The 26686-nt window shown below is 32.0% G+C and overlaps 5 protein-coding genes and 1 long non-coding RNA gene across 7 annotated transcripts; 5 read left to right on the forward strand and 1 right to left on the reverse strand.

The window, feature by feature from the left end:
• Positions 1-6809: 6809 nt before the first annotated feature.
• Positions 6810-19879, reverse strand: LOC117134127. The gene is made up of 2 exons (XR_004458288.1): positions 19846-19879; positions 6810-7404 (listed from the first exon to the last, which is right to left on the reverse strand). It is a non-coding gene; the product is annotated as an uncharacterized LOC117134127 (long non-coding RNA).
• Positions 7399-11294, forward strand: LOC103850020 (sugar transporter ERD6-like 8). The gene is made up of 17 exons (XM_033290974.1): positions 7399-8308; positions 8393-8455; positions 8533-8622; positions 8816-8875; positions 8978-9043; positions 9147-9212; positions 9397-9472; positions 9597-9661; positions 9762-9854; positions 9958-10038; positions 10112-10196; positions 10290-10399; positions 10480-10539; positions 10629-10682; positions 10769-10828; positions 10903-11017; positions 11115-11294. The coding sequence occupies exons 1-17, from the start codon at positions 8147-8149 to the stop codon at positions 11225-11227; spliced, it is 1419 nt and encodes a 472-aa protein (XP_033146865.1). The 5' UTR covers positions 7399-8146; the 3' UTR covers positions 11228-11294.
• LOC103850021 (sugar transporter ERD6-like 9) lies at positions 11616-20665 on the forward strand. The gene is made up of 16 exons (XM_033291850.1): positions 11616-14944; positions 15422-15484; positions 15583-15672; positions 15926-15991; positions 16072-16137; positions 16225-16300; positions 16441-16505; positions 16613-16705; positions 16811-16882; positions 16977-17061; positions 17146-17189; positions 17324-17386; positions 18797-18910; positions 19147-19206; positions 19304-19418; positions 19842-20665. Exons 1-16 carry the CDS (start codon positions 14798-14800, stop codon positions 19955-19957), a joined length of 1335 nt encoding a protein of 444 aa, XP_033147741.1. The 5' UTR covers positions 11616-14797; the 3' UTR covers positions 19958-20665.
• Positions 20666-20775: 110 nt separating this feature from the next.
• On the forward strand, positions 20776-21958 carry LOC103850022 (40S ribosomal protein S24-1). Its single transcript, XM_009126725.3, has 5 exons — positions 20776-20970; positions 21069-21110; positions 21194-21364; positions 21575-21661; positions 21742-21958. The coding sequence occupies exons 1-5, from the start codon at positions 20899-20901 to the stop codon at positions 21769-21771; spliced, it is 402 nt and encodes a 133-aa protein (XP_009124973.1). The 5' UTR covers positions 20776-20898; the 3' UTR covers positions 21772-21958.
• Positions 21959-22179: 221 nt separating this feature from the next.
• Positions 22180-23827, forward strand: LOC103850023 (probable transcription factor At3g04930). The gene has a single exon (XM_033291226.1). It carries the CDS (start codon positions 22518-22520, stop codon positions 23577-23579), a length of 1062 nt encoding a protein of 353 aa, XP_033147117.1. The 5' UTR covers positions 22180-22517; the 3' UTR covers positions 23580-23827.
• A 278-nt stretch (positions 23828-24105) lies between these two features.
• LOC103850024 (tryptophan--tRNA ligase, cytoplasmic-like) lies at positions 24106-26675 on the forward strand. 2 transcript variants are annotated; one of them, XM_033291013.1, is made up of 11 exons: positions 24106-24507; positions 24571-24690; positions 24771-24956; positions 25087-25144; positions 25236-25394; positions 25495-25587; positions 25701-25781; positions 25849-25917; positions 26029-26097; positions 26233-26343; positions 26448-26675. In XM_033291013.1, the coding sequence occupies exons 1-11, from the start codon at positions 24164-24166 to the stop codon at positions 26487-26489; spliced, it is 1332 nt and encodes a 443-aa protein (XP_033146904.1). In that variant the 5' UTR covers positions 24106-24163; the 3' UTR covers positions 26490-26675. The 2 variants fall into 2 exon arrangements, with proteins under 2 accessions (XP_033146904.1, XP_009124975.1); XM_009126727.3 differs by having other exon boundaries at positions 24107-24507; positions 25093-25144.
• The last annotated feature ends 11 nt before the right edge of the window (positions 26676-26686 follow it).

Below are 26686 nucleotides of genomic sequence, written 5' to 3' on the forward strand. Positions count from 1 at the left end.
CAAAAAATATGAAAATGTTGTTTTAATGCATAGTTGTATCTTGCACTAACATATGATGATGTTCAAAGAGGTTTAGAGCTTTTGTTGTCTCCGTTTTTCAAAAAAATAATTATTTTATAGTAGTTATTTCATTGATTTAGGGAGTCTTAGGAAGTTTTACTAAATTAATTGATAAACAAATTATAACGATTCTCATATACCATGAAAATGAGCTTAAAATACATTAATACTAATGTAGAATGTGGTTAGAAATTTTAAAACAACACTAAAGATCATACGCTTCAGTATATAAAGTATTTACCAAAAACTCAATATCTTCGAAGGGGGTTAATACATGGATTTTGAGAAAATTTCAAAAAACATGATAATATTGTTTTAACGCATAGTTGCATTCTGCACCAACATATGATAATGTTCAAAGAGGTTTGGAGCTTTTGTTTTCTCCGTTTTTCAAGAAAATAATTATTTTATAGTAGTTATTTCATTGATTTAGGGAATATTATGAAGTTTTACTAAATTAATTGATAAACAAATTATAACGATTCTCATATACCATGAAAATGAGCTTAAAATATATTAATACAAATATAAAATGTGGTTAGAAATTTAAAAAAAAAACACTAAAGATTATAGGCTTATGTATATAAATATTTACCAAAAACTCAATATTTTCGATGGGTTAACACATGGATTTTGAGAAAATTTCAAATATATGAAAATGTTATTTTAATGCATAGTTGTATCCTGCACTAACATATGATGATGTTCAAAGAGGTTTGGAGCATTTGTTGTCTCCGTTTTTCAAGAAAATAATTATTTTATAGTATTTATTTCATTGATTTAGGGAGTATTATGACGTTTTACTAAATTAATTGATAAACAAATTATAACGGTTCTCATATACCGTGAAAATGACCTTAAGATACATTAATAAAAATGTAAAATATGGTTAGAAATTTTAAAACAACACTAAAGATTATTGGCATCAGTATATAAAGTATTTAGCAAAAACTCAATATTTTCGAAGGGGCTAACACATGCATTTTGAGAAAATTTCAAAAAATATGAAAATATTGTTTTAATGCATAGTTGCATCCTGCACCAACATATGATGATGTTCAAAGAGGTTTGGAGCCTTTGTTGTCTCTGTTTTTCAAGAAAATATTTATTTTATAGTAGTTATTTCATTAATTTAGTGAGTATTACGAAGTTTTACTAAATTAATTGATAAACAAATTATAACGATTCTCATATACCATGAAAATGAGCTTAAAATACATTAATACAAATGTAGAATGTGGTTAGAAATTTTGAAAAAAAAACACTAAAGATTATAGGCTTATGTATATAAAATATTTACCAAAAACTCAATATTTTTGAAGGGGAACACATGGATTTTGAGAAACTTTTAAAAAATATGACAATAATATTTTAATGCATAGTTGCATTCTGCACCAACATATGATGATGTTCAAAGAGGTTTGGAGCCTTTGTTGTCTCTGTTTTTCAAGAAAATAATTATTTTATAGTAGTTATTTCATTGATTTATGGAGTATTATGAAGTTTTACTAAATTAATTGATAAACAAATTATTACGATTCTCATATACCATGAAAATGAGCTTAAAATACATTAATACAAATGTAGAATGTGGTTAGAAATTTTAAAACAACACTAAAGATTATAGGCTTATGTATATAAATATTTACCAAAAACTCAATATTTTTGATGGAGTTAACACATGGATTTTGAGAAAATTTCAAAAAAATATGAAAATATTGTTTTAATGCATAGTTGTATCCTGCACTAACATATAATGATGTTCAAAGAGGTTTGGAGCCTTTGCTGTCTCCGTTTTTCAAGAACATAATTATTTTATAGTAGTTATTTCATTGATTTAGGGAGTATTATGAAGTTTTACTAAATTAATTGATAAACAAATTATAACGATTCTCATATACCATGAAAATAAGCTTAAAATACATTAATACAAATGTAGAATATGGTTAGAAATCTTAAAACAACACTAAAGATTATTGGCTTTAATATATAAAGTATTTACCAAAAACTCACTATTTTCGAAGGGGTTAACACATGGATTTTGAGAAAAATTTAAAAAATATGACAATATTGTTTTAATGCATAGTTGCATCCTGCACCAACATATGATGATGTTCAAAGAGGTTTGGAGCCTTTGTTGTCTCCGTTTTTCGAGAAAATAATTATTTTATAGTAGTTATTTCATTGATTTAGAGACTATTATGAAGTTTTACTAAATTAATTGATAAACAAATTATAACGATTCTCATATACCATGAAAATGAGCTTAAAAAACATTAATACAAATGTAGAATATGGTTAGAAATTTTAAAACAACACTAAAGATTATTGGCTTCAGTATATAAAGTATTTACCAAAACCTCATTATTTTCGAAGGGGTTAACACATGGATTTTGAGAAAATTTCAAAAAATATGACAATATTGTTTTAATGCATAGTTGCATCCTGCACCAACATATGATGATGTTCAAAGAGGTTTGGAGCCTTTGTTGTCTCCGTTTTTCAAGAAAATAATTATTTTATATTAGTTATTTCATTGATTTAGGAAGTATTATGAAGTTTTACTAAATTAATTGATAAACAAATTATAACGATTCCCATATACCATGAAAAAGAGCTTAAAATACATTAGTACCAATGTAGAATGTGGTTAGAAATTTTAAAACAACACTAAAGATCATAGGCTTCAGTATATAAAGTATTTACCAAAAACTCAATATTTTCGAAGGGGTTAACACATGGATTTTGAGAAAATTTCTATAAATATGACATAATTGTTTTAATGCATAGTTGCATCCTGCACCAACATATGATGATATTCAAAGAGGTTTGGAGCCTTTGTTGTCTCCGTTTTTCAAGAAAATAATTATTTTATAGTAGTTATTTCATTGATTTAGTGAGTATTATGCAGTTTTACTAAATTAATTGATAAAAAATTATAACGATTCTCACCATGAATATGAGCTTAAAATACATTAATACAAATGTAGAATGTGGTTAAAAATTTAAAAAAAAACACTAAAGATTATAGGCTTATGTATATAAAATATTAACCAAAAACACAATATTTTCGAAGGGGAACACATGGATTTTGAGAAAATTTCAAAAAATATAACAATATTGTTTTAATGCATAGTTGCATTCTACACAAACATACGATGATGTTCAAAGAGGTTTGGAGCCTTTGTTGTCTCCGTTTTTCAAGAAAATAATTATTTTATAGTAGTTATTTCATTGATTTAGAGAGTATTATGAAGTTTTACTAAATTAATTGATAAACAAATTATAACGATTCTCATATACCATAAAATGAGCTTAAAATACATTAATACAAATGTAGAATATGGTTAGAAATTTTAAAACAACACCAAAGATTATTGGCTTCAGTATATAAAGTATTTACCAAAAACTCACTATTTTTGAAGGGGTTAACACATGGATTTTGAGAAAATTTCAAAAAATATGACTGTATTGTTTTAATGCATAGTTGCATCCTGCACCAACATATGATGATGTTCAAAGAGATTTGGAGCCTTTGTTGTCTCCGTTTTTCAAGAAAATAATTATTTTATATTAGTTATTTCATTAACTTAGGGAGTATTATTAAGTTTTACTAAATTAATTGATGAACAAATTATAACGATTCTCATATACCATGAAAATGAGCTTAAAATACATTAATTCAAATGTAGAATATGGTTAGAAATTCTAAAACAACACTAAAGATTATTGGCTTCAGTATATAAAGTATTTACCAAAAACTTAATATTTTCGAAGGGGTTGTTAACACATGGATTTTGAGAAAATTTTAAAAAATATGAAAATGTTATTTTAATGCATAGTTGTATCCTGCACTAACATATGATGATGTTCAAAGAGGTTTGGAGCATTTGTTGTCTCCGTTTTTCAAGAAAATAATTATTTTATAGTAGTTATTTCATTGATTTAGGGAGTATTATGACGTTTTACTAAATTAATTGATAAACAAATTATAACGGTTCTCATATACCGTGAAAATGACCTTAAAATACATTAATAAAAATGTAAAATATGGTTAGAAATTTTTAAACAACACTAAAGATTATTGGCTTCAGTATATAAAGTATTTAGCAAAAACTCAATATTTTCGAAGGGGCTAACACATGCATTTTGAGAAAATTTCAAAAAATATGAAAATATTGTTTTAATGCATAGTTGCATCCTGCACCAACATATGATGATGTTCAAAGAGGTTTGGAGCCTTTGTTGTCTCTGTTTTTCAAGAAAATATTTATTTTATAGTAGTTATTTCATTAATTTAGTGAGTATTACGAAGTTTTACTAAATTAATTGATAAACAAATTATAACGATTCTCATATACCATGAAAATGAGCTTAAAATACATTAATACAAATGTAGAATGTGGTTAGAAATTTTAAAAAAAAAACACTAAAGATTATAGGCTTATGTATATAAAATATTTACCAAAAACTCAATATTTTCGAAGGGGAACACATGGATTTTGAGAAACTTTTAAAAAATATGACAATAATATTTTAATGCATAGTTGCATTCTGCACCAACATATGATGATGTTCAAAGAGGTTTGGAGCCTTTGTTGTCTCTGTTTTTCAAGAAAATAATTATTTTATAGTAGTTATTTCATTGATTTAGGGAGTATTATGAAGTTTTACTAAATTAATTGATAAACAAATTATTACGATTCTCATATACTATGAAAATGAGCTTAAAATACATTAATACAAATGTAGAATGTGGTTAGAAATTTTAAAACAACACTAAAGATAATAGGCTTATGTATATAAATATTTACCAAAAACTCAATATTTTTGATGGAGTTAACACATGGATTTTGAGAAAATTTCAAAAAATATGAAAATATTGTTTTAATGCATAGTTGTATCCTGCACTAACATATAATGATGTTCAAAGAGGTTTGGAGCCTTTGTTGTCTCCGTTTTTCAAGAACATAATTATTTTATAGTAGTTATTTCATTGATTTAGGGAGTATTATGAAGTTTACTAAATTAATTGATAAACAAATTATAACGATTCTCATATACCATGAAAATGAGCTTAAAATACATTAATACAAATGTAGAATATGGTTAGAAATCTTAAAACAACACTAAAGATTATTGGCTTTAATATATAAAGTATTTACCAAAAACTCACTATTTTCGAAGGGGTTAACACATGGATTTTGAGAAAAATTTAAAAAATATGACAATATTGTTTTAAAGCATAGTTGCATCCTGCACCAACATATGATGATGTTCAAAGAGGTTTGGAGCCTTTGTTGTCTCCGTTTTTCGAGAAAATAATTATTTTATAGTAGTTATTTCATTGATTTAGGGACTATTATGAAGTTTTACTAAATTAATTGATAAACAAATTATAACGATTCTCATATACCATGAATATGAGCTTAAAATACATTAATACAAATGTAGAATATGGTTAGAAATTTTAAAACAACACTAAAGATTATTGGCTTAAGTATATAAAATATTTACCAAAAACTCAATATTTTCGAAGGGGGTTAACACATGGATTTTTTATAATTTAATTTAGTAAAACTTCATATACTCCCTAAATTAATGGACTAACCTTTATAAAATTGCTATTATCTAGAGAAATTGAGACAAAAAATGTTCCAAAACTATTTGACCATCATCATATATTAGTACATGATGCAACTATGCATTAAAACAATATTGTCATATTTTTTGAAATTTAATCAAAATCCATGTGTTAACCCCTATGAAAATTTTGAGTTTTTGGTAAATGTTTTATATACTGAAACCTATAATCTTTACTGTTGTTTTAAAATTTCTAACCATATTCTACATTTGTATTAATGAATTTTAAGCTCTTTTTCATGATATATGGGAATCGTTATAATTTTTTATAATTTAATTTAGTAAAACTTCATATACTCCCTAAATTAATGGACTAACCTTTATAAAATTGCTATTATCTAGAGAAATTGAGACAAAAAATGTTCCAAAACTATTTGACCATCATCATATATTAGTACATGATGCAACTATGCATTAAAACAATATTGTCATATTTTTTGAAATTTAATCAAAATCTATGTGTTAACCTAACCCCCTACGAAAATATTAAGTTTTTGGTAAATACTTTATATACTGAAGCCTATAATCTTTAGTGTTGTTTTAAAAATTCTAACCATATTGTACATTTGTATTAATGTATGATAAACTCTCTTGCATGGTAAATGAGCATCGTTCAATTGTTTTTACAAATTAATTTAGTAATACTTCATATACTCCGTAAATTAGTGGACTGGCCATTATAAAATCGCTATTATCTTGAAAAATAGGAACAACAAAGGCTCCATACCTCTTTGAACATCATTATATATTAGTTAAGGATGCAACTATGCATTAAAACAATATTGTCATATTTTTTGAAATTTTTTCAGAATCCATGTGTTAACCCCCGTACGAAAATATTGAGTTTTTGGTAAATGTTTTATATTCTGATGCCTATAATCTTTAGTGTTGTTTTAAAATTTCTAACCACATTCTACATTTGTCTTAATGTATTTTAAGTTCTTTTTCATGGTATATGGGAATTGTTATAATTTTTTATAAATTAATTTATTAAATCTTCATAATACTCCCTAAATTGAAGGAATAACCACTATAAAATCACTATTTTCTTGAAAACGGAGACAACAAAGGCTCCAAACCTTTTTGAAAATCATCATATGTTAGTGCAGAATGCAACTATGCATTAAAACAATATTGTCGTATTTTTAAAAAATTCTCAAAATTCATGTGTTATCACCAACGAAAATATTGATGTTTTGGTAAATGTTTTATATACTGAAGCCTATAATCTTTTGTGTTGTTTTAAAATTTTAACCATAGTCTACATTTGTATTAATGTATGCTAAACTTTTTTTCATGGTAAATGAGCAAAGTTCAATTGTTTTATAATTTAATTTAGTAAAACTTCATATACTCCCTAAATTAGGGGAATAACCATTATAAAATCGCTATTATCTAGATAAATGGAGACAAAAAATGTTCCAAACCTTTTTGACCATCATCGTATATTAGTACATAATGCAATTATGCATTAAAACAATATTATCATATTTTAAAAAAAAATTGTCAAAATCTATGTGTTGACCGACCCCTTACGAAAATATTGAGTTTTTGGTAGATACTTTACATACTGAGCCTATCATCTTTAGTGTTGTTTTAAAATTTCTAACCATATTCTACATTTGTATTAATGTATGCTACACTTTCTTTCATGGTAAATGAGCATCGTTCAGTTGTTTTTTATAAATTAATTTAGTTATACTCAACAACATGCATGGATTATTTTACTTTTTGTTTTCAGAAAACTACAAACCATGCATGTTACCAACCCCAGTCATACAGTGCATGAGTGTACAGAATATTTTGTAATTATTATTTTTTTTAATAAATGAATTGTTATATTATGAATGTTATAAGTTTTAAAAGTTTCTAGCTAACTCGGAATGATCGTAAGTAAGTACTTCAGAATTCAGTCAACCAACACTAAATTGTGGATAACCTCAACAAAATCTTCTTTTTGGATAAGATAACCTCAACACAATCTATATATGAGACTGCATTGGACTTTTTTTTTTTTGAGAAAACTGCATTGGACTTTCATAATCTATAGTAGTAGTACGTAACATTTTGAACTGCATTGAAACTTTCATAGTATACAAAATAAACTAATGCAAATTGTCTAATTTGTCCAAAATTATCGATCATCTTTTGTGTTTTAGCTAAGCCAGCCAGCTATTGTTCATGTTCAATATATACAGATATTATTCTTTTTTGGTCAAAGGCACAATATATACAGATATATATGTCTATATATAGGGTTAATTATATATATCAAACTCAGAACAAAACAAAGTTTAAGGTCTAAAATTACGGTGGCTTCTAAGCTCTCCTCTCATCCGTTGAGTTATATATCCCTACAAAGAAAAACTACGTTTCTTTCACATGTTCTACAAATAAATTGATACGTATTGTTCGTTGACTTGAAAGGGTAACTAAGAAGAAAATGGCAAGAAGAGAAGACGATATGGAGAAAGTGAAAGACAAATCTGAGCCGTTGCTGCTTCCGGAGAATGGATCCGACGTCTCAGAAGAAGAAGGAGCGTCGTGGATGGTTTGTCTAAGCACATTCATTGCCGTTTGTGGTTCCTACGAGTTTGGAACCTGCGTAAGTTTCTTTTAATTAAGATTACAAAGAAAAATGAAAATTTGTTATTCATACGAGAAAATTTCCACACTTTTTTATTAATAGGTGGGGTATTCCGCTCCGACCCAGTTCGGGATAATGGAAGAACTTAATTTATCATATTCCCAGGTTTAAAATCATATGAAGTATTCAACATTTAGATTTGTTTTACGATGATTTTCTTACTAATCCACTTTTTAATTTAGTTTTCAGTTTTCGGATCTATATTGAATGTGGGAGCAGTTCTTGGCGCTATAACATCGGGAAAGATCTCTGATTTCATCGGTCGGAAAGGGGTACAAAAACATAGCTTAACAAAAAGTCAAAAATTATATGTTGTGTTATAATAGTAAATGTATTATTCATCTCAATATGCACACAAGAATCAAATTAACATTTTATGATATTTACATTTTTACTATATTTTGTTCAACAACAAAACAAAATGCATATATTTTTTTGGTCACATGCATGTGGATTTTGCGACAGGCCATGAGGTTGTCTTCGGTGATCTCTGCCATCGGCTGGATGATTATATATTTCTCCAAGGTTATTCAGTGTGCTGAATATTCTTCATTTTTTTCTCTTACAAATTTACAGAATATTGGCGTTTAGTATCGTCATTTTAAATTTTGTTCAATTATTAACTAGGGTGACATACCTTTGGACTTCGGTAGATTTCTCACGGGTTATGGTTGCGGTACCCTTTCGTATGTGGTATGACATTTTCCAATTGTTATAAACAAAACCATTTGTCGATGAAACGATGAAAAAATTACATTTTAACTTAATATTCACATTTGCATTTGTCTTTTTCTAGGTTCCGGTTTTCATCGCCGAAATTAGTCCGAGAAAACTACGAGGAGCATTGGCTACGCTTAACCAGGTGATGCATTTTATTTTATTCGAATGACAAATGTATGTGACTACAATAGAGTCAGAGACAGGACATGTATTCCAGCTTGTGTTAGGTCTAGTCTGTGGTTAAAATTGTATTAGGGTTGTTTTGTAAAGTCTTTAACATATTATGGTTTTTCTAACTAAAATATTTTTTTATGATATTTCTGCAGCTCTTTTTAGTAATCGGATTGGCTTCCATGTTCCTCATAGGTGCCGTCATAAACTGGAGAGCTCTTGCACTAACTGGTAAATTTGTTTGTGCACTAGCTAATACATTTGAAAACATTTGGTATTGGTTTTAGCAATAGTAGCAAAGATGGTATTATATTTCATTTGTTATAATAAAACTGGTTTGGTTAATTAATTTCAGGAGTTGTACCGTGTGTGATTCTATTTTTTGGGACTTGGTTCATTCCCGAATCACCTAGATGGCTGGTATTATTAAAGTTTGAAATTCAATTTCGGTTTGGTTAAGGCTTTAGAATCTATGGTTGAAAACTTACCCAAGCCTCTCAAATGCTTTTGGCGTTTCAAGGAAATGGTTGGCCGCCACCGCGATTTCGAAATTGCGTTGCAAAAACTGAGGGGTCCTAACGCCAATATCGCAAGAGAAGCCGATGAAATCAAAGTACGTTTTGAACCAAAGACTGGATTACAAAACCGGTTCCGGTACGTGACATTGCATTTTATAAAACTTTCTATAACTCCGGTTTTTGGATTTCGGTTTACAGGAGTACTTAGCGACTATAGCGCACCTTCCGAAAACCACACTACTAGACCTTATTGACAAAAAGAACATACGTTTTGTCATTGTAAGAATCTCTAATTCAAATAACCATGCTTCTCGGGTCACTTTGGTTTTTAATTATAGCTGTATTATACCAGGTTGGAGTTGGTTTAATGTTTTTCCAACAATTCGTTGGAATAAATGGGGTTATCTTCTATGCACAGCAAATTTTTGTATCAGCAGGTTATAATTTGAACCGGATCTAGTTAGTTTTGATTTCCAACAGGTTTAATTTCTAGACCACTCATCGGTTTTGTACGGGTTTGGGTGTACCAGGAGCATCTCCAACTCTTGGAAGCATTCTATACTCGATCGAACAAGTCATTCTTACAGCTCTAGGCGCAACGTTACTAATTGATCGGCTTGGACGAAGACCACTTCTTCTTGTATGGTTCTTGCTTCCATTTTCAAGAAAACAAAGAATACCGATTTGGATTATTCCTCTGACCTTATTAAAATATTGTAGGCTTCAGCTGTGGGGATGCTGATTGGATGTTTGCTCATCGGAAATTCATTTCTTCTAAAGGTCAATATCAAACAAAAATGAAGAAAAATTCATTTCGCTGGATAGTTTAATTAACCGATTTTATTTTGTTTTTGACGTTGATTAACCAGGCCCATGGTTTAGCACTTGATATCATTCCGGCCCTAGCAGTTAGCGGTGTCTTGGTAAGCATCTATGAACTCAGGTTTTGGTTGTTAACCTTTGGATTGGTCCGGTTTACAGATCGGTTAACTAGGAATTCCATTTTCAGGTCTATATCGGTTCATTTTCGATTGGAATGGGTGCAATCCCATGGGTTATAATGTCTGAGGTAGTATCAAAACGATAAAGTATGTTCATATTGTCATTGCCATGATGTTTTCTAACTTACTCTTATTTTTCTAGATATTCCCAATAAATTTGAAAGGAACTGCTGGAGGACTTGTCACTGTTGTGAATTGGCTTAGTTCGTGGTTTGTTTCCTTAACGTTCAACTTTCTCATGATCTGGAGCCCTCATGGTATTATATTATTCTTCATTCGAACAAATTATTGTTTTTATTGTTTTTTCATGCATAACTAGATAAACATATATTATTGACAATTTTTGGTTTTCAGGTGCATTTTATGTCTATGGTGGGGTTTGTGTATTGGCCATTATCTTCATAGCAAAACTTGTTCCTGAAACCAAAGGCAAGACCTTGGAAGAGATTCAAGCAATGATGATGTAAATTATTAAATTTCAATATGTATTAAGTTATACCAATATCTGCATGCAAATGCATTTTATTTTCAATGTTCTATTGGTTCAAGATATCGTAGCAGTGCTTTTCTACATTTTCTTGCATATTCTAAGAATTGTTAAGCTTTATTTGTTTTGTTTTTAGTATTTTCATAATTTTATTATTAAAACAAATATGCATTACATTATCAAGTTTCGATGGATATGGATGAGATTTATCCTACATATAATAAAAGAAGTTTCTCAATGGTTAACATCATAATGCGTATGTACTATATTACAGATACATAGTACATATTAAAAGGAGTTTCTTATAATCTGTTTTTGTAACATTTCAAACCTTAATTGTTTGATCTGCCACTAACCACAAAACTCATCAGACTTATGTACTGTATTACAAATACCTCTCAAAGTTTGTGTGGGGATGACGGGCTCCATTAAAATTGTTATAGGAATAGTATTTTGATTGTCAGATTGGGTCAACACTCAAAAGAACTCATGTACGCCCTCTCTCCTGCTTAAAATTCGTGTTGGCCTAACAAAAAGGTAACTATTGGCAATGAAACATCGACAAAGTCGTGTATATTTTGTCAACCCATTAGTTCTTTTTATTTTGGATAGCTTTAATTTTTTCTTCTCTTTTTTGTTGCTAAAATAAATAATGTAGAAAATCTGTGACAAAAGAAAAAAAGTAGAAAATATTTACTTTAGATCATATTTGTTATGTTGATGCAGTAGCATTAAATAGATTATTGGTCCATCACCATCAACTTATTAAGTAGGTAACCAATTTAGATCTCCAAATAAGTTCGTATTATCATTACTATAAAGGGCCGCGTGCGTGAATTTTGTATCCTTTCCTTCCAAGTAATAAAATCTCATTTCTTCTTTTAAATTCTGTACAAGAAACTTACACGATCAAATGTAAATAAAGTACAAAATATGACCCTATGGAAAATTATTTAACCAATCGATCCGTTTAGAATAGCGCAAGCGAGTTCCGAACCATATTATTCAATACCTTGACAATAACTGAATAACTGTCTACTAGCTTACTGATGTATATATTACCATCTATAGTACTCGTTTTCTACATTAGTTGTAAACAAATATTTCTAGAGTTCTGCAGTCATACCTTGACAATAACTGAATAATTAAGTGTCTACCAGCTTACTCATGTATATAACCATATACTAATATTACTCGTTTTCTACATTAGTTGTAAATAAATATTTCTAGATAGAGTTCTGCTGTCATAATTAAAAAAAACATGGACGCAACGAAAAAGATGATTGTGTAATGCATACATAACATCAAAATAAGTGATGTTTGAAAATCTCAGATAAAATACCATGGAGCCTCGTGTTTCGTCCAAAGGCTTATTTTACTACTTTAGAAGGTTCAACGAAACTAAATATAACAATATGTTTTCAGCTTGCACATATCAAAATGTATGTTGGTTTTCGGTGTTTTGTACTGTTTACATTTACCTTATGTTTAATTTGCTTAATCACGTTAGAATATAATAACATTATTGATGCCAAAAAAAATATAATAACGTTCTTCTTCTTCTTATTATTATCATTATTATCATTATTATTATTATTATTACTAGGCAAGGAATCCGTGCGTATGGGAACTCATTTTATAAATGAATCAATATTATTCAACCTATTTTGTCCTAAATATATTCAATCATGTTTTGAGTCTTTAAATTATTTATTTCCAAGATGTTTTATATTAAAATTTCACAATTAATATATATTAATTTTGATTTGTAACATTTCCAACGGTGTGAACAAAAAATTATGATTGTTCAAACAAAACTCCATCATCTTTCTTTTATATATTTATGTTATGTTTATATATATAATATATTTAATATTTTAATAATATGTCTTTATCAATGAGCCAAAAAATATATTTCAATTTATTTAATAAAAATAAAAGATAAACCCACATAAACAGATCCATATGGGGTTTAAGGTTTTGAAAATATTGTTCATTTTGATAACGGGCTTTGCAATTCTCTTGGGGAATTTTAATATAGTTCATATGATATTGCTTACCTATTTAGGCTTTATGCTTTTTTGTTATAAATTTGTAATTCTTCTTTTCTGAAATAGTAAATGAAATATTTGAAAGCTAATTCAATTCTATATTATGTAGAAAATCAGATCCAGATCTGCTTGAATTATCTTCCTCGCCAAATATAAAATACCAAAGCATTTCGATATAAGAAATGGAATGGCTGTTTACTGAAAATAAATACATTGTTAGAAAAGGCTTATAGCTGTCCACACCCATCATGCCAATAAACAACACCACGAAAGAGGAGTGCTAGTACAAGTAATTGATTACATAATTAGTTTTATCAAGGACTAATTAAGAAGACTTAGTCACATATATTTATATAGATTTATGTTTCAGTCTCTGTTGAACTTGAAGCATCAACGGGAAGACGTGCGTCAAGACGTTGCTTGGATAGGTAATAAATAATGCTGCTATATCATATGGACAGAGACGAAAGTAACATCTGAGCATATATGCTTCATTCACACAAACTTTAGTATTAACAACTAATGAGCATTTATACTAATTCTCTTAAAAACTTAAAATGATTCAATACTTGATATGACTTCTGATTTTATCAAATTATTTGTGTACGTCTACCAACAAACTTTAGTCATGCGAATGAGTCGGATACATTATCCATCTAATCCAGCATGTCATTTATAAAATTTATTAGTATTGTTTAGTATAATATCTTTCATCTTTTGACAAATACATTAAACAAACTATATATGTACCTTATTTTTCTGATGGACAACTGGATATACATGAGCAAAATAAGTATTTCTTCGCATTTGAATAAAAAATTACTACAAGTATCGATGAATCTATGTGCATGTATTAGTGTATATGATTTAGAGATCAGACATGTTAGTAGTTAATCACCCATTGACGAGAGCATTGGTAACATTTTTTAAATAAATTCTATAAATAATTGAAATTAATTATGTAAATGTATATTATAATTTTTCTAAATACCATACTTTTTTTTGAAAAAAAAATAGCACACTTTTTCTAAAAATAGGACAACTTTTGAAAAATCTTAAAGCTTTTGTTTTAGAAAACAATATTACCAACTAATTTAGGAAGGCTTAGTTGCCCTAGTAAGTTTCTTTTAAAAATCTTCAAGCTTTTGTTAAGAATGTTCTTTCCTTTTTTTATCCTAAGTAAATTCTTACATAATTCAGATAAGCCATTCTCGTTATTATAAGTTTTTTAATCATTTTTTTATTATTACGAAATCAATCATTTTAAACAGTATGATGATATATCAAAAATCCTAAGTATCAAAATAGCGTTTTAGATTACAGCAAGACATCTCTTTAATTCAACCAGCCTCATGTTCAGTTTAGTCAATATATATTGGGTATATTTTAAAAAGATCAAGCATATACAGTATTTATAGATATCAAGACAAAGCATATAGTTCCCAAAGTATCTCTCTCTTGTTCAGTTCTTATCTCTATTCAATTATAGTGTCGAGAATATGGAGGGAGATAATCATAGTATGGAGAAAGGATTACTACTGGTAAATAAGGAAGAGAAGAGAGGAAGCTCAGAAACAACGATAACTCCACTTCTTATCTTCACCACTTTCATCATTGTCTCTGCGTCCTACAGCTTTGGAATTGCCGTATGTTCCCATCTCTCTCTATATATATAAGGAATTCTCAATTTTTTTTAATATAATTTGCTTACTACTAGATACTACACATTGATGGAGGTGATTTCTAAAAGTGGATATAAGTTTGGAGAAAAGAGATGTAAGAAAAAAAACCTAGTGGTTATTTGCATGCAGGTCAATGGACAGAAGTTATCTAATTTCAGGAAAAGGAATCGATATCATGATAATTCATTAATCCTAGCTAGTTATATGCAGTAACTTTGAAAGTACGTGAATGTATATACATGTACTTACTGAAATTAGGATATATCGTTTCTTCGGGAACATAGGTATCATTTTCATTTTTTTTGGTCTTTCGTTGTGAAGTATCCTTATAACCTTGTTTTCATAATTCAGATATGTCTTTGCTCGTTTTAGGGTTAGCAGATAATATATCCCAACTGTACAGAGACTCATATGTATTCCAAATATGCATATGGTAAACAGTTAGGTTTTACTGCCGGTACAATGTCTTCTATTATGGAAGATCTTGATCTTTCCATCGCACAAGTAAGCCTCTATTTCACTATATATTATTTTATATGTCTATACGTTTTAACAAATATAAATTTTACTTCAGATATTTCTAATAAAAATACTTTTCACAGTTTTCAGTATTTGGTTCGCTACTGACTTTTGGAGGAATGATCGGTGCAATATTTAGCGCAACAATTGCAGATGCCTTCGGTCGTAAAATGGTTAAATATTCATTATTGTGGAATCCACCCTCTAACTCTCGATAATGTCTCTATTAATTTAATCTTTAACCTCTAAACCCTTTGTACCTTTTCGTTCTAATTATTTCTTTAGACGTTGTGGGTGGCCGAGGCATTCTTCATAAGTGGATGGCTTGCAATTGCACAAGCCAAGGTTTCTTCACGACCCATTTAATATCTTACTTCATTAATAATAATCTCACGTACTAATCTCAATTAATCTATCTTCCCATAGAATATTATCTGGTTAGACTTTGGACGATTCTTTGTGGGAACTGGAGTTGGTCTCGCTAGCTACGTGGTAAACAATTATTTTATTTACATAGATTAATCATCTCTAAACTTGTAATAATTATAGCTGATTTATTTTAAAATATGTAGGTTCCTGTATATATCGCAGAAATAACTCCTAAAAATGTGAGAGGCACTTTTACATTTAGCAATCAGGTAATGCATATATTACTAGTTTATAATCAAACTTAATATATACACACAAACTAATACACTATTTTACTATTGATTGAAATCTTATAGCTTTTGCAAAATTGTGGGATCGCAACCGCATATTACATTGGAAATTTCGTATCATGGAGAACGATAGCCTTGATCGGTACTCCTTCCCACTTATATTTTTTTTTATTTGCCACATGTTTTAGTTTCCCCATATTACTTAACTATTAAATGTATTCATCGTTAAATAATTAATTAATATATAAAACTATTTTAATTAGAGGACTTCTACATCTTCAGGCATTATCCCATGCTTGATACAATTTTTGGGGTTATTTTTCATCCCGGAGTCTCCAAGATGGCGGGTTAGTCGTATGAATCATATCATTTCTCTAATTAAAGAAAAGAGAACGTTTATATAAAATTATTCTTTACGTCGATAACAAGTATTAAAATTAATGTATTTATTTAGGCAAAAGAAAACCGTGATGAAGAGTGTGAAGTTGTTCTTCAAAACTTACGAGGAAAAGAAGCTGATATTGTGAAGGAAACTCGTGAAATCATGGTACACATACGTCTAAATGATGAATAATCAAAATTAGGCTTATTTTTGCTACATATTAAAACTTTATTATCATTATATACAGATTTTTTTTTCATAACTTCGCAGATTTCTGTTGATGCTACCGCAAATATCAGCATGCAAAGTCTTTTCAAAAGAAAATATGCTCGTCAACTTATAGTAAGAAAATACGTTTGAAAAAAAAATTATCAAACAAATTTATTAAATTACATTTTACTTATATTGATTTTTGCTTTTGGTTAATTATATTTAGATCGGAGTAGGTGTGATGCTTTTACAGCAGTTATGTGGAAGTTCAGGGATAAGTTATTACGCAGGCAGCATATTTGACCTTGCTGGTAACATTATATATTTACTGATTATTACGTAATTTAACAATTGGTTCTTATGAAAAAGTAAAATAAATACTTTTCACTCTTAAGGATTTCCTTCTCAGACTGGGATGACGGTGTTGTCTATGGTCGTGGTACGTATATATGTAAATAATAGAAAATTAAAAAGTCACTACTTTGATTTGTTCATTATTCTCTGTAACCTAGCTCCCCATTTTTTTTGTCTTTACGATGATTGATTATAAACTTTAACCAATGAGCATGCTAGGTACCAAAAGCTATATTGGGCCTGATCATTGTGGATCGATGGGGAAGACGACCACTTCTGATGGTTAGAATAATTTTATTTAATATATTACTTTAGTTTGTTTTTTGCTAAATTGTAAATGTCATTACTTCGAAAAGAATGAAAGTTCGGTTACAAAATGAATTGAAACCAACATCTGCTATAACAGCCATTCAGATTCTAAGAAGTCGCAAAAAGTTTAAAAAAAAACCTCTAAGAACCTAGGTGATTTAGTTCAAGCTTCTAGCAATAGAGAGCCTGAAACTAATTTACATTTCAGTACAAGAGACAACAATTTAAAGATCCCTAACCAAAACCTTCTTGCTTAGCCTGAACAAACCTGATGAGACAAGAGGAATAGCCGGAGGGTAGGATCAGTCGAGCACTCACCGAAGTGGCTCCAAGCAGGCATCGACGGAGGCGGCTGGCTCACGCCCCGGAGCTCCACTGGAGGAGGACGTCGGCAAAAACCAGACCCTAGCTATCTCAACAGAAGATGGAGTGTAGACCCGTGGCTATGCTGCTGAATATGAAGCTCAAGTTACGGTCAAGCGCAAGCGGAACAACATGCTCCCCATCCGGTCACGCGACACAAAGGATACATCACAAACAACAGGAACACTCAATCGGACTGTCGGAGCCTTGGCGTAAGGAAAGTTGAGCACGGAAGGGGTTGAAAACTCCTTGAAAACAGGCGACCTTGAAAGAGAAAGAGCTCAGCCTAGAAACAGTTGAAACCTCCACAGCGGATTGTCCTCAAAACCTTAGTGAAACGGCGCCAGTAGTTGGAAGGATAGCCCAATCGATCATCAGAGGAGCGCCATGGATACCGTCTCTTGGACTAGGTGACAGAGTCCCTCAGTGGTGCGTCTCCAACCACCTTACACTCAGAGACTGAGCGGAGAAGCTCTACAAATACCTTGGGCCTAACCGATAGAGGAGACCGACTGGAGCGAGACGACGATACAGGAGCGTGATGGTAGCGACCCTTCAGAGGCTCCGGCGGGTCTCGGATCTCAGATCTGACCCAGATCCGAGCGCAGACGGCGACTACAGGGAGATCCAAGGCGTCCAAGGGTCCTCCTATTCTTCTCACCTCGCCAGTGTTCCCGAGAAACAAAGACGTCTTTGATTTCTAACAGATCCGGTGGAAGAGCTCCATCAGAACTAGAAGCACCGTGCAAGGAGGAGAGAAAGAAGGGAGAACAGCTTGGATGTGAGACGAGAAGAACGTCGAGCCCACCACCCGCGGCGACCGGAGATAGGGAATCACCGACCACCGCGAAAGAGATCAGAATTTGTGGCGGCGCTAGGGTTAGGGGAAGCAAAGGGGGAGAGACTCTCGAGAGAAATTTCTCTCACCTCTCTCTTGTTTTTGTTTTTTGATTTTTACTTTAGTTTGTTAATATATATAGCTTTGTTGTTCTACATATAATTTAATGAACAAAATTGCAGGCATCTGCGTTTGGGTTATGTTTAAGCTGTATTTCTCTTGCATTAGCGTTTGGATTCAAAGGTGTCCCTGGCATTGTAAATTTTACTCCCACTATGGCATTTATTGGAATATTGGTAAGTGATATATCTATGATTCACTTATTTGAATAGATCTCACACACAAAAAAAATCATTTCTTCCGCTTTTTCTTGTTCGTTTAGTTTGCTTTATATTTCAACCTAACAACAATTTCAAGTTTGATCCTATTAATATATACATATAAGTTATTATTGTTATTTTCAGTTTGATGTATAAATGCTATATTAATTTCACAATGTGATAAAGTAAAATAATATTTATGTTCCAAACAGACATATGTTATGATGTTCGCTGCTGGACTAGGAGCGTTGCCATGGATTATAATGTCTGAGGTATATCCATATGTACTTATTTTTTGCATGTTCAAGCAAAAAAAAGTAATCAGTTTTCTTAAATTGTAACTGATCATATATATTTTTTAAATTGTAGATATTTCCGATGGATATGAAAGTAGTAGCTGGGAGTTTAGTAACCATAACAAATTGGTTTACCGGTTGGATAGTCAGCTACTGTTTCAATTTTATGCTCATTTGGAGCCCTACCGGTACGTTAATAGTACTTTACAAACTGAATCTAATTTAGTTCAGTATAAAGTTTTATTTTTCTTCTTTTCTACAAGCTTTTTATTAAAGGCATCTTGTCTACAAGCTTTTCACTAAATTAAGATATACGTTCTTACAAAACCAAATTCAAATTCAATTTAGATTTAATATTATTTAGCACGTTTAGTTTGGACACACACACATATATCTATATATTATAAATGATATATTCACACACTATAATTTTCTCTTTCTCATATGAAACATCATTTTCATATAATTTTCTCATAGATCAATCTATTGAAGTTTCGAGTTCTTTATATATATTTTGGATCTTTTAAATGATATATAATATATGAAATTCAAGTTTAAGATAACAATACTAATACTGATATTAATTTATTTTTTGTGAATTTTAATTGTAGGGACCTTCATTATATTCGCTATAATGAGTGGATTAACAGTTGTATTTGCATGGTGTTTGGTGCCTGAAACTCGAGGATTGACGTTAGAAGAAATCCAATTTCCACGTGAGAGTTGATGAACCCACACAAACAATATAAAGCTACTAATGTCTAAATTCTTTATCGAAATAAATTATGTGTAGGATCATGTTGTCGATCATTGATGATCTAATCGATCACACGATCAGATCTTCTCCTCTTTTTTATGAACTTCATCATTCTCATCCTTTGTAATCTGTAATATTGACAATCTTTTCTTTTCCGTGCCTGATATCCTTTTTTACTTCTACCAGTTTTCATGCTTAATATAAGCTACCGATTTTAGCATATTTGTACAGAAAAAAAATACTCCATATGTTTCAAAATACATGAAGTTTTAAGATTGTGCACAAGTATTAAGAAACTTGTTTTTTATATTAAAAATATCAATAAAATATAAATTAAAAGTTATTCAACCAATCACAAAACAGACAACAAAATATCATTGGTTACACAGTTTTTGATAAATGAAAAAATTGCATTGATATAAGAAAACATCAAAAACTCTCTAAAATATCATTTATTTTGAAACGGATGGAGTATGTTTTTCCTAAAATAAGCTTGAAAGACTACCTATAAGATTAACTCTAGAAGAAATCCAACTTCCACGTGATATTCTAATAAATATTCGCTACAAACAATATAAATCAATTATCGTCTAAAATCATTGTAAAATTATGTTATCAAATTGTTACACTTGCAAATTATATTGGACCAAGCTGACAAAGAAAACAAATCGAAATAAACTAGGCTATCGAAAAGCCTTCTTATTGGTTTTAGAGAAAACCTACTGAAATTTATTAAGCCCAACAAAGCTAAGGCCCATTAAAATCGAGTAAAAGAAAACAAAACAAAACCCTACGGACCTTTACTATATAAACGCTAAAACTTGCTGTCCGCGTCTCTTTCTTCCACGCTAGCCGGCGACGAACTCAAACCTTTGCAGAGAGAGAGAGAGATCTTCGTTGAGATCGCAACAATGGCGGAAAAGGCAGTCACCATCAGAACCAGAAAGTTCATGACCAACAGACTTCTCTCAAGGAAGCAGTTCGTGAGTGTCCATTCTTTTAACTCTTGTCTACTTCTGCACTCACTTAGCTGTAATAAAAGATTTTGAATGACGGTACTAAGATGAATTTTTGAATGTAGGTTATCGATGTTCTTCACCCTGGAAGAGCCAATGTTTCAAAGGTAATAATGATCTTTACTGCCAATATGTGTCTTCTTTCGATATAGACTAGACTGTTAAAAGTGGTTTTCATTTTTACTACTAGGCTGAGCTGAAGGAGAAGCTAGCTAGGATGTACGAGGTCAAGGACCCAAACGCCATCTTTGTTTTCAAATTCAGAACCCATTTTGGAGGTGGCAAATCGTCAGGGTTTGGTTTGATCTATGACAATGTCGAGAGCGCTAAGAAGTTCGAACCCAAGTACAGACTTATCAGGGTAAATAATTGCTCTTTCTACTTACTTGAACATTAGAGTTAGTAACTAGCTGATAAGTTTCGAATGTGATTTGTAGAATGGTATTGACATTAAGATCAAATGTCTGAACTAGATAGTACTACTATCAGTATTACTTATCATTATAGTTTTAGTCTCTGCCTTCTTCTGGAAATTTATAAGATGGTATGTTTCAATATGTGTGATTTGTAGAATGGTCTGGACACCAAGATAGAGAAATCAAGGAAACAAATTAAGGAAAGGAAGAACCGTGCCAAGAAGATACGTGGTGTTAAGAAGGTGAGACTACTGTTATTAATGACTCTTTACATATAAACACTATGATTTTGTTTAATCATTTTTTTTGTTTAATGTCGCAGACCAAGGCTGGTGATCCCAAGAAGAAGTAAGATCTCAAGCCAGTATCAGCCATTTTCGTTTCTTGTTCTGCATAATCACCTGTTATGTCGTTTTAACTTTTATTTGTCTGCTTTTTAGATTTTTTTTTTTTTAATTTCTCCAACTTGTCCACCTATACTAAATCTCGAGCTTTTTGCTTGTTTCAATCGATCTTTTGTTTAAAGTTTTAATCGATTAGAGACGACATGCATTTGTTATTAACCAAAGAAAAAAGATTTACACAATCTTTAATTTTTAACTTATAAATTTGTAAAAAAAAATGACTAAAGGTGTGTTACCTTTGAAAAAATATGTACATATCCTTTAATTTTTTTAACTTCTAAATTTTGTAAAAAAAAAATGATTAGAGGTGAGTTACATTTGTCTATAAGAAAAAGATTAGAGGTGTGTTACATTTGGAAATCTAATTACATGAGATTAACCACATAATCGCGTTCAAGAAACACTCGTTGGAATTGTCGTTGGGACCGAGAGACGTCCGGACACAACAGACCGCAATAACACGCAAGTGCGTGTAGTACTACTAGTGACCACTTGCCTATTAGTAAACGTTTTAAACGTTATGAAAACACCGAAACTACCCCTGGTTGGTTCGAAGATTCTCACGCCCCTAACCACCCAATCACAAGCGCGCGTAAGCGTAACCAATCCTCGTGAACCCATCTAGATCTAGTTCTTTGGTCTTAACCTGATCACGACCTCAAGCTCAAGCTAGCCAGATCTGTCTTCGTGAAGAATGACATCTGATCACCGCGACGCCGTTTTCTCTATAGAATCACCAGATCATGAAGGAGGAGAGTCCGATACCGACGATGACGTGGCACTCCCGGAAGCAAACGATGATCTCAATTCTCCGTCTAACGTAACCGTCGCGCTTCCATCCGGCTCCTCCGCCGTCCCCGTCTCCGTTATCCCGGCCGACTCCTCCCCGAAATTGCACCACCGCACGACGGAGATCGTCCACCGGAGACAACAACCGCCGCCGCCGGCGGCGATCGACGACTCCAGGCGTCTCTTCCAGAGGCTGTGGACCGACGAGGACGAGATCGAGCTCCTCCGCGGCTTCCTCGACTACGTGACGACGCACAGAGGAGGCAGCAATCCGCCGGATACGGCGCCGTTTTACGAGATGATCAAGTCGAAGCTCCAGCTGGAGTTCAACAAGAACCAGCTGGTTGAGAAGCTGAGGCGGTTGAAGAAGAAGTACCGTAACGTGATGAGCAAGTTTGGTTCGGGGAAAGAGGTTTTGTTCAAGAGCCCTCACGATCAGTCTACGTTCGAGATTTCTAGGAAGATTTGGAATCGAACTGGGAAGATCATTGGGTTTGAAATGGATTTCGAGGTTAATGGTAACAGCCCTGGTTCGAACCCTAGTGCTGCTGTTGAGATTGAGTCTGAGAACGGAGTTGAGAAGAAAGGATCGAGGAAACGATCACGATCAAGAATTGGGAAGATTGAAGAAGACAACAATGTCAATGTCAACGTCAACGAAACTGTATCTTCTAGTATTGGTGGTTTGATTGAAGAGACTGTGAGAAGCTGTGTCTCTCCTTTGATTAAGGAGATGATGAATGGGACAACGAGTATGATGATGGCTGGCTCGTTGGGCCCTGTGTTTACGAGGTCGTTGGGTTATGGTTTAGAAGGAGGAGGAGGAGGGAACAAGGCGGTGAGGGATGAGCGGTGGAGGAAGCAACAGATTCTGGAGCTGGAAGTGTATTCGAGGAGATTAGAGTTGGTTCAAGAGGAGATTAGAGCTACATTGCATGAGTTAAAGACGATGCCAAGTGGTGTATGATGAAACAAGATGAATAATAAGACGATGATGACAACAATATAACCAGTTTGTTTGTGTATAACCTTTAGTATAGATAATATCTCTGTAGACTCATTTGTTGAAATAACAAACAGACTTCCTAGCTATTTTTATCTGGAAAAAGAGAAATAATATTTATTGAGTTGTGTGTCAAATCTTTGTCTAATAATATACTGTATGTAGTAACATGTTTATTTTTTGAATGGTTCTTTGATTGATCAAGTTTCTAATAAGGACGAAACAACTACATTAGCAGGTTTAAATAGAGCTAGGTTGCATGGAAACGGAAACGGATACGTTGAAACGAAACGTGGAAACGTGATTTTTGATTTTTTATGAGATTCTGATTCCGAAACGTTTCCGAAACGTGAAACGTACCTTCAATCGAGTTTCCATGCAACACAGAAATAGAGTCTTATGAAATTTTGGGGTGTTTTACACTTTTAGAACAGTTAGAGGGAAGTTATGTAATTTATAGAAATATAAATTAGGGTTACAAATATCCGCCGGTGCCATTTGCTTAGTTATTATAGTGTTTCAGGTTTTTAAGATCGAGCCGAGTCACGATGGAGACGATAGAGAAGATGATAGAGGACTTCAAAAAAGTGCTGGACGACTCAAACCACACATCACCCGAGACTCTGAAACACGAGATGATCCAGTGGTTGGATGAGACGCTGTCGCCGAGACTGAAACAAGTCCTCGAGGAGAGAGAGACTCAATCATCATCATCATCATCATCGGAGCAAACTGTGACTCCGTTTGTTGTCTCCGGTAAAATCGATTACGAGAAGGTGATCCTCAAGTTTGGCTGCACGAAGATAGACGAGTCGCTCATTGATCGTGTTGAGAGACTCACTTCCCGTGGAGCTCACGTTTTCCTCCGCCGTGGCTTCTTCTACGCCCACAGGTTCGAAAAAAGAGTTATGTTCGTGTTGAAAGTTATGTTCTTTTGCTGAGTGGTTGTTAACAGGGATCTCGATAAGATTTTGGACTGTCATGAGAGAGGAGACAAGTTCTACCTCTACACTGGGAGAGGACCTTCATCAGAATCTTTGCATCTAGGGCATTTGATTCCTTTCTTGTTTACCAAGTAAAAGTTACATCATAACAAAGCTAGCTATATAGTCTTTTTTAAACGTCAATGCTTTGTTCTTTATACTCTGTGTGTAGATACTTGCAGGAAGCTTTCAAGGTTCCTCTCGTTATACAGATTACGGATGATGAAAAAAAAATATGGAAGAAGTTAAACAAGGAGAAAAGTAAAAGACTTGGCAGGGAAAATGTGAAAGATATCATCGCTTGCGGTTTCGATGCCTCAAATACCTTTATTTTCTCCAGCTATGCCACTGTTGGCGGGTAAGTGAAATGCAACTTTTAGCTCATAAGATTGCTCTTATATATATATATTTGTATGTTTAGGCTTTTTTTATGTTTTGCATTATAGTTTTCCTGGCTGATGATGTGCCGAAACCTTTTTTTTTTTTGTGTGTAGTAAATTCTATGAAAATGTGGTGGAGATTGCAGATTGCGTTACAGTTAACAAGGTGATTTTACTCTCTCCTATCTCCCGCTTTATGTGTCTTATAGGTTTTTCATTTTTGTATCTCTCACATTTGTTTTTATTTTTTTGGCTAGGCTAATTCGACTTTCGGCTTTACCGGCGAAGCTTCTACTGCAAAAATGATCTTCCCTTCTGTGCAGGCAGCTCCATCTTTTTCTAGCTCATTCCCACACAAGTTGTTCCCTGACGAGAAGAAAAATATCCCTTGCTTGATTCCCTGTGCAATTGACCAGGTTTGCTGTTTTTTTTTTCTCACGTAGCCTCTGTGTGTATCATTGAGTTTTTTTATATGTTGATAATAATAATAAAATGACGGTTTTTGGTTTTGTTCAGGATCCGTACTTCAGGCTGACTCGTGATGTTGCACCTCGGTTAGACTTTATAAAGCCTGCTCTGATTGAGTCAAAGTTTTTCCCTGCGCTGCGGGCAAGTGTTTTCTTAACTAGTCAATAAAAGCATATTTTACAAGTTTAAAATTCATGCCTTCACACTATTGAATATATATATGCCTTTTGGTCACACATTTTTTTTTCTTGCAGGGAAATAATGGGAAAATGTCAGCAAGTGATGCAAATTCCGCTATTTATATTAATGATAGCGCTAAGGACATTAAAAGAAAGGTGAAATTTGTCAAACTTTACAGATGATTAGATACCAGTCTTGATGAGAATTTTTTTTAATATGCAGATAAACAGTGCTGTTACTGGTGGGCGAGATAACTTGGAAGATCAAAAAAAATATGGAGCAAAACTGGAGGTAACAATTTAATTTTCGTTAGAGTCACTTGATCCTGTTGGTTTTAGTGCTATAGAAAACTTAAAAGTCTCTTTTCTTTTCTGGTCATCTGCTTTCCACTATCTTTCACAGGAAGACATACCATTTCAGTATTTGAGTTTCTTCCTGGAAGATGATGCTGAACTTGAACACATAAAGAAGGTAAAAATAACGTTATAATTGCCCCTAAGCTTTTTCATTATTACAGAGAATGAATGAAGAAGAATAGGCCCTCAGATTTTTTCTTGATGGGATTATCTAAAAGATAACGCATTGTTGTGTACGCCATTGTTTCAGGAGTATGGAGAAGGAAGAATGACAACAGGTGATGTAAAGAAGAGACTCGTTCAGGTTGTGACAGAAATTGTGGAGAGACACCGCATGGCTCGAGCTGCTGTTACTGATGAGGTACAAAAAAAAGAAAAATCGATTTGATGTAATAACAGTTTTATTATTAGACCAATCAGAGATTTAATAACATTTTTATTGATTGTTTTCTTCTATATAATCAGATGGTGGATGCGTTCATGACTCCGAGACCTCTATTTGAGTAAACTCTAAACCGGAAAAAGCTCTACAACTTCGAGTGAAGTTTACGGTTGATATTTTATGCATATAGCTTAATCGGTTTCCTGGTTCAGTTAGCTCTGAAGAGTTCACTGGTTTAAATGGTTATCTATTTATTTTGCTTTTATTTTAGGAAACATTAATTAAAAGGCCCATATTTGTTCTTTTGCTTCCAACCCAATAC

Source organism: Brassica rapa, chromosome A01, assembly GCF_000309985.2.
Source record: "Brassica rapa cultivar Chiifu-401-42 chromosome A01, CAAS_Brap_v3.01, whole genome shotgun sequence".
NCBI classification, from domain to species: Eukaryota; Viridiplantae; Streptophyta; class Magnoliopsida; order Brassicales; family Brassicaceae; genus Brassica; species Brassica rapa.